The sequence below is a fragment of the Drosophila guanche genome, unplaced genomic scaffold (genome assembly GCF_900245975.1).
Source record: "Drosophila guanche unplaced genomic scaffold, DGUA_6, whole genome shotgun sequence".
NCBI lineage: Eukaryota > Metazoa > Arthropoda > Insecta > Diptera > Drosophilidae > Drosophila > Drosophila guanche.
This window is the reverse complement of record NW_022995770.1, coordinates 277959-288264: the sequence shown is the minus strand read 5'-3', so window position 1 is coordinate 288264 and position 10306 is coordinate 277959. Positions and strand designations below refer to the sequence as shown.

Below are 10306 nucleotides of genomic sequence, written 5' to 3'. Positions count from 1 at the left end.
GCGAATTAAACTAGATTCACAAATTCGCGGATTGGAATTTGTAAACATTTGAAGGTGTTATCCAAAGATTTTATTTTTGAAAAATCTAGTCTCTGGCTGGTCCTTCCTGCTGCACCCTAAGATGCAATTCTGACACTAAAACGCGATGCAAACGCGAGACCCAAAATACAAAATAAATCGACTGCGCTCTATGGTAGGAGCAGTCTGGACCGAGCCTGTTAGTCTGCTGAACTTGCATGAGAATCACAGCTGCATTCGCTGAAAAAATGAGAATCTCAGAGGCCAGGTTATTAGCCCTATCGGAGCGTGTTGTTGGCATTAGGCACACACACACAACATCACATCGCAGCGTCACGGCGTCGCATCTAATTCGCGTTTGATTATTTAAATTAGCAAAATGAGTGACAGACCGGACCGGAGTGGACCGGAGGGAACCGAAAACACGCTCTCAAATTGAATAGTTGCTGCAGCTGGTGTCCGAGAAGATCCAAAAATAAACGGCATCAAAGTGCCCAGGCGGGCTGGACCACTGTGGAAAATTGTGCTGTCCAGTACTGCTCCGGGAGCCCGAGACCGTTGAACTGAGTGACGAGTATTACGACGCAGCGCTGCACAGACGGAGGAGCCCATAGCCCCACCAGCCGAGCTCTGGGCACAGAAAATTCACTTTTTCAGAAAATGTATTTAGTGCAGGGGCGACATTCGCAGCGACAACGAAAACGACAGCGACAGCAACAGCGAGAGCAACAGCCGTAAGCCAAACGCCAAAAGCCAATCGCCATAACCACTCACATATACCGTATACATATATATGCGAACTTTGCAGACTTGACTTGCAGCACTGAGCACGTCGGAAAGCAGCGACAATTGAGAGGAGGAGAAACTGCCGGGACAGTTTTTTTGGGGGGAGTCAGTGGAAAAATAGGATTCCAATTCAGGAAAGGGCTCGTGCTGCTGCTACTGCTGTTGCTGCGTCGCTCAGATTAGAGCTGAGCAAACCCTAAACCAAACCCTAACCTTGAGCAAACCAAAGCAAGACAAGAAGCCACATCGTTGAAGAGAACATGGGCAAATTAGTGACTTATATCTTTATCGTCAGCTCAGTGGTGCTGTGGTATCTGCTGTTATTCGATGGCGGCAGAGGCGTGGAGGCGACCAACGGGCACGGCAGCCAGCTGGAGGGGCGCGACTTCCACCACCACGGCGGGAGCCACCACATACGCCGTAAGTAGCTTTCATTCCGACTTCAATGAGCCATCCACGGTCACGTCTCTACGGTTGCATCCCTCAGGTAACATCAACCACTGCTGGCGGCGCTACGATGGCTACAACCTGCAGAACACCATTGTCAACAAGAAGGAGCAGCTGAAGAAGCCCTACGGCATATTGTGCAATTTCAAGTGCACTTGGTTCTTCACAACAAGGTGAGCCGAGAGGGTCTGTGCTCCCCAATGACCACCCTCACTCACACTCTCCACTCACCACTCTCCACTCTCGCTCTCTCATTGCAGCTTCCCCACTTGCGAGTTTATCTATGACTATAAGCTATCCTGCGTGCTGTTCACCTCACTGCCCGACTGTACCACCGTCAAGTGTACGCTCTTAAATTATTTTAGCTAGAGCCCCAGCTGCTAGCCCAGCCCCGCTCCCCACTGCAGTGCAGGTCATATCCGTAAACATACTGTTAGCTATTTTATTGTATTTATTTATATTTCAGTAGCAGTCTAAGCTTTTAATTTCATAGAATAAGTCTGATTACTACTAGATTTTATATGGAAATGGAAACCGTTTAAGAGGTACATAAAGAGGGACAGAAACACTTTGAATCATCTCTTTGAATTTGACAATCGAAGCTACTCCAAGTGTGCGTCAGCAACGCCATTTTCACTAATTTTGTTGAGCAGGTTTAAATGCTACAAATGCTTTCAGTGCACTATGGGTAAAAAGCCCGTTTTTTTGGCATTAACCAAACCAAAAGAGCTCTACAAATTGGCATGAATGTTTGCTAGACTAAAGTAGATTTTTGGAAAATAAATGTAGTCATTTGGACCCCGTCTACCTCCCGCCCCCATGCAAACTGGAACCCATTGTTCAAAAGATTAATTATGCTAAAAGATCCTTTAAACATTTAAGAACTTTTGAAAAAAATATATTTGATTGACTGATTGAATGATTGTTTGGTTAAAAGTAATTTGATTGGAATCGCTCCAACGTCCAATTGAATTTGGCTTAGTACTTGTTTAACTAAGCAATAAATTTGATAATTTTCGTTTGAATTGTAATAGTTTCATTTTTAGTTAGTCAGTTTTTGTCAACAGTCTTTAAATTACAACACTTTATTGTGTCTGCTTCACGATTGTTGTTGGTCAAGACCTCCAGCAGCGCTGCATACGTGAACTCATAAATATCTGAAAAATTTAAAATTTTTCGAAAAGGGGCAAAAACATGCAATAAGCATTAACACCACATGATTCTATAATAATTGGTTAATAACATGTAACTTGAACTTCTGTGCAGTGGTGTGCTGTGCAAAAGTAATATTTCACAGAATATTGATCAGAATATTATTCTTGATCAGCATCAATAGCCAAGTCGATAGAGCCATATCTGTCTGTCCGTCTGCCCGTCTTGTTGAGCGCCTAGTACTCAGAAAAAATAAGAGCTAGAGCCACGAAATTTTGCACCCAGACTTCTGTATGCTCACACTGTTACAAGTGTATTTCAAAAATGAGCCACGCCACCTTCCGCCCCCGCAAAAGGGCGAAAACCTCCCAAATCTACAGTTTTGAAGATAAAAGAAAACTAAAAACGCCATTCCGTAGGGAATGGATATCTATCAAATCACCAAATTGGGATCCGATCGGATCATTATAGCCAGAATAAAGAAATTAATTTACTGTGACTAAACCCACCCTGTCCAGCAGCTTTTGTTGTTCCTTTCACATTCTCTCATTCACTCTCTGCTTCTGCTTTACTCGGCCCCTACCTATTTACAATTTGAGAAAACACCGCTGAGGTGCAGATGCAGTATTGTCCCAATGACCAGTTTTGGTGGCTGTTTACTCCAATTAGCCAAATTATGGCCCAGAGCAATTAGTATTTTGTATAAGTAAAATGAATTTGTAGCATTAAGCTATTGAATTGTTGCATTTACGACATACTGACAGAAGCTTGTTGCAATTCAACATACATGTGATATGTGAATACGATAGAGAAAGAGGAAGAACATGCATTTAATAGGTGAATATCGAAATTGAAAAGAAGAAGAGATTAAATTGATTTGAATTCCGACTCGGTCGAACCAGCAGCAGGCTTTTTATTTCGAGATTTTGATTCCGAACTGGTTGCGAGGAGTTGCGGAAACAGTGGCCAAAAGGTAATTTTTAAAGATAAAACCAAGACTCGGTTTTTAACGCTCTGTATTAGAAAAAGAGTGACCATCAAAGTTGCGTACAAGAAATTTTCATAGATGGCGCCACTTTAGAAAAATCTGCTGTGAAACCTAGCGGCCATTATTGCACAGAATGTGCAGGGAAAAAGTACCAATTTTATTGCTGTTTTAAATATCTCATAAATTGGAAAATGGATTTTATGCATTTTATTTAGTAGGCTTTTTAATACGTGTTCTGTAATGTGAACGATATCTAGTGGTTGCCGATGTCTTCTACATCTAGATGTAGTACTGAGTGCCGGGTATAAAAGTTGTGACGCGTAAGAAGCGTCTCACACGTCCCTTCTCGTTTCTATTTATTTCTGCGTATCTCCTTTGTCGGACGCTGCTTTGTTAAAAGCGATATTTCCGCTCAAGTTTGTGGAGGTTTTGTGATGAGGAGCCAACTAAAGTTTACCAAGTGGGCTGTGCCAGGCGGGAGCTCAACCACAGCCGTTAAGCGTACGTCTGGGGAGTACGAGAGGGGGGAGTGCACAGATCAAAGAACACACGCCTCAGATGCGGCTTGGACCAGATGGACCAGAGCCTAATGGAATCAAACGAAATGACATTGATAGCTGAAGGCCAGTGGACCCCGCAACAGAAGATCAAGTGATTTCGACTCGGATCGAGTGGATCTCGGCTCTGTCCATGTATTCGTCACTGGGATTGGGGTCGTTGTCGTTGTGCGTTGTGCTTTGTGCGTTGATAGGGGGAACGTAATTCGGATGGATGGACTGTGGATCGGAATGGAACGCAGCGCTATCGCTCGTTTTGAAATTAGTGCGTAATTCCAACATCTGCTCCCATGCTACCATGCCACCATGCCAGCGTGCTTGGGTGCGTGGGCTGTCGCTGGCTACTACATATTTTCATGTTGATTGGCAAATTACGGCCATTTCTGGGGACTGGGAATTAGATTACTTAGAAGTTGTTATAAACAAATTAATTAACACAGCGCAAAAGTTGTGTCACCTTCTGGTGGGTCATTTCAACGCTGTCGTTTCGAGTACTCTTGGGGACACTGCCCAGAAAGTTCATGTAAGTGCTACAGTAACTGCAATGCAGTCATGTAGTCTCCCAAACCCTCACTTATGTATATAAGTACATATGTATGTACATATGTGTGTATCCCTTCTTTATCATAATGTATGAATGCCCATGACAGATTAGCTTTATTTTTTTAATGGTAATGTAAATGTTAATGTTAATGCTATAAGTAGTAGACAAGAAGTACATACATATGTATGTACATACAGAAATGTGTGTGCACACAAAAATACATACATATGTGCCAGCGTTTTAGCCAAAAATTAGTTTTTAATGTATGAATGCCCATGACAGATTAGCTTTATTATACCCGGTACTCGAAGAGTAAATAGGGGACATTGTATTTTTTCACAAAGTGAATGTATGTAACACACAGAAGGAAACGTTTCCGACCCCATAAAGTAAATATATTCTTAATCAGCATCAATAGCCGAGTCGATTGAGTCATTTCTGTACGTCTGTCCGTCCGTCTTGTTGAGCGCCAGGATCTCAGAGACCATAAAAGCTAGAGCCACCAAATTTTGCATCCAGACTTTTGTATGCTCACACTGTGACTAGTGTATTTTAAAAATGAGCCCCGCCCCCTTCCGCCCCCGCAAAATGTAAATGTTAATGTTAATGCTATAAGTAGTAGACAAGAATAATTGTTCTCAGTACGCACGCACGTGTGTAAATACTTCTTAATAAAATGTGAATGGAGCTTACGGGAAAACCTGCTCCAAATGGAATATTCAAAACCAATACTGATGTTGGGACACTATACAGTACTCTACAGCTTTATCAGGGGTATTTCCACAACGAAGTGAAAATATTCTGCATTTGTTTATACGCTGAGTTCAGAGAGATCTAAGGACTGTTTAATTTTTTGGTCTCCTTGGACCTTTTCATGGAAATGGCCATTTCAATATTATTATTATTTATATATTTTATGCACAATTTTGCTGCTATCCGTCTTATCTTTCAAGCTTATCAAAAATACATCACTCTTTTTCTCTCTATATTATTTTTTTGTCGTCGAAGTTCATCGAAGGACTTACTTACACGTTGTGTGATATGTAAAAGTCGAGCCAAATCTAATTTTTTGGTAGCTGTTCGATATGTGTACAATATGTGTGTAACAGAAAAGTGGCTATCCTCAATCACAACCAAATTCCCACGATGGATAGCGTCACATGGGGAACTTTTAATTCTTGCGTTTATGCATAATCATATGGTACATGCTGGGATTGAACTGTTCAGACTCAAGTGCGAGTGTTTTTTTTTTTAATTAAAAACTCATTTTTGGCGAAAACGCGGTGCCAAAAATATGTATTTATAAATTTGCATTTAATGCTCTGACCTACATATGTATGTGCATATGTATTATTGTTTGCACAAACATATCTGTATGTACATACATATGTATGTACAAGTAGCTATGTATTTGAAAGCGAAAACCCAAAGGTTTCGGCGGCAACAGCTGTATCCCAGAGCCTGAGTCAGAAGCCGGTAGAATAGATGGCATAAGAGAGCGAAAGCGAAGGTGGCGGAGTGTTTCCATCTCGCTCCGGGCTCACGGCAGTCATGGCAGAGAGTCGCAGAAGAGAGGACGGCAAAGAGGCGGACGAGGCGTCCCATATGAGCGCATACAATAATTTATCAATTGGCTTCAATTTAGGCACACGTACTCGTACTCGTATGTAAGCGAAACACAACCCCAAGCCTCCGGATTTTCTTTCTTTCCCATTTTGATTTTTGTGGTGTTGTCGCTCCGGCTGCGTCCCCTGTTCATTCGAGACTTTCGGCATATTCGCGACACCCATCGCAGGCTGCAGTTAAGCAGCGCGCCGAGACACTCACATTCACATTCACGCAAAGCACTCAAAGCACGCAGACACGCAGGCCCTCAGAGCCGCTCCATGGCACAAACGGACCTCGCCTCAGACGGGGTTTGTACTTTCGATTGTTGCGCCATGGCCAAATCGGTGGCACCCCCGCGACATACCAAGGGAGCCACAACCATTGCCATCCGCACACGCAGAAGCACAACCACAGCCACATTCGTGCTGCTGCTGGTCCTATGCTGTCTCTGCGACCACAACTATGGAAGTACGTAATCCCAGCCACCTTCCTGATTTCCGACTAGTATTTGTTTTTGTTTTATTTTTTGTTCAAGTGTTTAAGGCCGAAATTAGACTACAATTCGGTCACTGTGCGTATGATGTGTTTTAATTTGTTACATATGTATATAAGTACACGTAAATTGGGTGATTGATTGCTGCAAATACTTGAACTTGCATGTAGCTCTCCCCTCATGGGAAAAACGATTCAACAGAAAATACAATAAGGATCTTGTGAACTTCCCGTTTAACGGGAAGCACAGCATGGTGGAAAGTTCAAAAAGGGAACCTTTTCTCTTTATGGAATATTTTATCTTATCAATAGTCTAATCTAAGCTGTTTGCCAGCCTAAGAGAAATACGAGAGTGCAGCCGGGCAATTATGTAGGTAAAAAATACTCCCTTTAATTGGCTGTGCTTAAGGAAGATCTGGTGCTGGCAAACAGATTAGATGCTTGGAACTTTCTCACATTGAGTCGTGTGTGTTTCCGGGTGTGTGACCACATTTGAGTACCATCCACAGGCTGGGCATCACAGTGCTGGAGGAAGCACAATTCCGGCTCGATTCAAACGGCAGATGGTGAATTTAAGCGACCGTTTGGTATACTCTGCACATATCGCTGCTTCCTGTGGTTTCCGCCAATGTAAGTTTTACAATCACTCACTCACTCACACTCGCTAAGGCACATTGCCATTGAAAAATTCACCCAATAACCCACTCGTACATATGTATGTAAAAATGTATGTACCTTGTATGTATTAATGTATGTATGTATGTATAACACACAACATACAATTTATGCATGCTTCTGTTACTTTGTGGTGTGAACTGCATTTTAAAGTTAACTTATTTGGCGTTTTCTTTGGGCTTTCTTTTTGGACCTTGGACCTTGGGATAAGAAAACATTTAAAAATGCACGCACACGCAAACATATGAACATAAATTGTACATTTATGTACATATGTACTTATTTAGCCACACATGTACAGTGGTAGCTCCCCAACGTGAACACTTCAGTTTTTTTATCCGCCGAAAGACTGCATGGAAATGTCTACTGTACAGGTGTACGTTAAAGCACGGAATTCGAATTGCACACCAATTCAAATGGCTAGGAGCATTTTTGGATCGTTTTCAATCGTTATTGCTGTAGCGGGCAGAGAAGCTACTGCCATCGACATCGCCATCGCTATCGCCAAAGCCAACGCCATTTGGAATAAATGTTGCATCAGCTTTTAATCCTTTTTTCGCTGTTGGTGCTCCATCCACACCATCCATCCACACACAATTACCAGCATCTGGAAGTCTCTCTGTTTTCAGTGTTTCCTTTTTGATTTCAGTTACCCGTACTGCGAGTTCATTTTCGACCTGCGCTTATCGAGGCACTTCACGTCTTTCCCGGACTGCTACGAAATACGCTGCAACGAGACGTTTACGTTCTTCGGTCACGAGCAGTCGAACTTCGGACATTGATACCTCCTGCACCGCCCTTCTGCTGTTCCATGTGTAAACTTTTTTCCTGCTTCCTCTAGTGCTGATTATTCCATATTTTTTTGTGTTTCCGTGACTACATGCTGTTTGATTTAATAAATATGGTTAACTGCGTTAAAAAGCAGCTATTTGATTTCAGTAAAGAAGGTTAGGCTGCGCTTGTTCGAACACATAATTATGTCACAAATTATGCCTCCGTAGGCAACGGAGGGAAGGAAGCGGCAGCGGGTAGCAATTCGTCGCTTCTGTTTTATTGCGACCTTTTTTAAAATAAAAGATTCGGATCAACGCGAAGTGTTCACCAACGACAAAAATAAATCGATGAAGACTTACGCTCGTTTCGTATTGCAGTCGAAGCAATGCTTATGTACATATGTACATACATTCTTACATACATATGTACATACATACGTATCGTATATGTATCATACTCTCTATACTGCGTATGCATGATGCAGCAGAGTTTTTTTGCTGCTGCTGTTGTTGTAAGACATCTTCAAAATTCAAAGACCATGGCCAGTGACCATCTCTACTTCAGTCCATCATAATGCTGAATTGCTGACAACGGGGCGTTGATAATAATCATTATAATGAAGGACCATTAAAGGGACAAATAAACAAAGCTAAGGCACAGATTTGGCTACACACGCAGAAACACCAGCGAGTACTATGGGTAAAAAGCCCAAATTGTTGGCATTAATCCCAAAAGTAAAGATAGATTTCTTTAAATTTGCACCAATGTTTGTTAGACCGAATAATTTGGGAATTTGCGTTCTCTTTCGTAGTGACCAGACGTGTTTTTGTTTTGCGCTCCGTATTTTCCTTTCTATTTTGGATAAACAACGGGTTTTTTTTCGAAATAATTCTTCTATAATTATTGAATAGCTTGCCGCTTTTCTTAACTATCCTAATACGCGAGTGCTTGCCTATTATTTTGTTTAAAATTAAAAAGCATAAGTAAACACGCAGCCAATCAACACACAAACACGAAAAAGAACAACATTCATGCGGGAGTGATAATTGGCGAGAGAGAACATCAACGCGAAGACAGAAAGTGAGATATCAAGCTCATTGACAAGAGGGAGAGAGCGAGAGTTATGAAAGACACGTCACCGCACGCGACACTGTTTTAGCTGCCGCTGCGCTTGTCCTTCTCTCCTCTCTGTGCTCATCTGTTTTCGATCCCGCTTTAAAAATTTCTTTAAGCAATTGGTCGGCACACTGGTCCCATTGCTATTTGTTTTGTGAAAATAATATTTATTTGTTTTATTTATTTATATATTCAAAATAAATAATAAAATAATGGAATACTTGGTTGTGTGCTCCGCTAAGGCTTGCAAAAAGCAGATCACCCACGACCAGCTGATCATCCCTTGCTGGCTCTGCGATAACGTAGTGCACGCAAAATGTATTGGGTTCTCAGGCCTCGTGGGTGACGCAATTTCGAAGCGTAATGGTCTGCATTACAGTTGTGAGGCATGTCGGTCTATCGAGAATGACATGGTCACGTTTATGAGGCAGACGCGAAAGGGCTTTAAGGAGCTGACCGTGTGCTTTAAAAAGCAGTACGATCGGCTTCTAGCCATGGAATCTCAATTCAGCAGTTTTAAAGTGCTGAATGAGTCTCCCAGGCGCAAAAAAGTCACTCCTCGTGATCTGCAAGTGCCTGTCCCTCGATCAACTATCTCCGTCCACTCCGATAGTGCAGCAGCTAATTTCGTTCGCCACTCCAAGGGCAACGACAACTGCTGGTGATCAAGTTTCGGCTACCGAATCGATCGTCTCGGAGAACATGCAGCCAGTTAGTACTGTAGCGTCCGTGTCTGTCGAGTCCGTTCCAAAGCCCATCCCATATATTTCGATCCCACCAGTTAATAAACGTCCCGGACCACCGGATATTGCCGTCACAGGTACCAGATCTGTGGTGCCAAAACCTCTGGTGGGAGTCCCACCAAAGCGGCAAGTTTTTGTCTCTCGGCTTGCCCCTGACCTCACATCTAATGATGTAACTGCTTTTATACAAAGCAAAATAAAAGCCGTTGGCTTAAAGGTGGAGAAGTTTAATTTCTCTTATGCCAGGGAGATATCCTCTTTCAAGATTAGCGTGTCTCCAACTCATTTCGAGACCATTTGCTCTTCCAAATTTTGGCCAGAGCACCTGGTTGTGAAAGAGTTTAAGGCTAAGAAGAAAAATAGGCCCCCCATAACTCTTCCTAGTAGTGAGGCCAGTGGTCCTTCC

At 42.5% G+C, this 10306-nt stretch overlaps 2 protein-coding genes across 3 annotated transcripts; both read left to right on the top strand.

Moving 5' to 3' along the window:
• Positions 1–241: 241 nt before the first annotated feature.
• Positions 242–2170, top strand: LOC117591291. Of its 2 annotated transcripts, XM_034284489.1 has the most exons (4): positions 242–752; positions 827–1224; positions 1292–1424; positions 1512–2170. In XM_034284489.1, exons 2-4 carry the CDS (start codon positions 1065–1067, stop codon positions 1618–1620), a joined length of 402 nt encoding a protein of 133 aa, XP_034140380.1. In that variant the 5' UTR covers positions 242–752; positions 827–1064; the 3' UTR covers positions 1621–2170. The 2 variants fall into 2 exon arrangements, with proteins under 2 accessions (XP_034140380.1, XP_034140382.1); XM_034284491.1 differs by lacking the exon at positions 242–752 and having other exon boundaries at positions 820–1224.
• Positions 2171–6226: 4056 nt separating this feature from the next.
• On the top strand, positions 6227–8139 carry LOC117591292. Its single transcript, XM_034284492.1, has 3 exons — positions 6227–6568; positions 7102–7222; positions 7917–8139. Exons 1-3 carry the CDS (start codon positions 6379–6381, stop codon positions 8047–8049), a joined length of 444 nt encoding a protein of 147 aa, XP_034140383.1. The 5' UTR covers positions 6227–6378; the 3' UTR covers positions 8050–8139.
• Positions 8140–10306: the final 2167 nt, after the last annotated feature.

Bases quoted from the DNA above. Each gene is read 5' to 3' on its own strand.
- LOC117591291 (XM_034284489.1), top strand. From the start codon at position 1,065: ATGGGCAAATTAGTGACTTATATCTTTATCGTCAGCTCAGTGGTGCTG. The intron at 1,225-1,291 runs GTAAGTAGCTTT...TGCATCCCTCAG, and splicing joins CGGGAGCCACCACATACGCC to GTAACATCAACCACTGCTGG. The intron at 1,425-1,511 runs GTGAGCCGAGAG...CTCTCATTGCAG, and splicing joins ACTTGGTTCTTCACAACAAG to CTTCCCCACTTGCGAGTTTA.
- LOC117591292 (XM_034284492.1), top strand. From the start codon at position 6,379: ATGGCACAAACGGACCTCGCCTCAGACGGGGTTTGTACTTTCGATTGT. The intron at 6,569-7,101 runs GTACGTAATCCC...TACCATCCACAG, and splicing joins CTGCGACCACAACTATGGAA to GCTGGGCATCACAGTGCTGG. The intron at 7,223-7,916 runs GTAAGTTTTACA...TTTTGATTTCAG, and splicing joins TTCCTGTGGTTTCCGCCAAT to TTACCCGTACTGCGAGTTCA.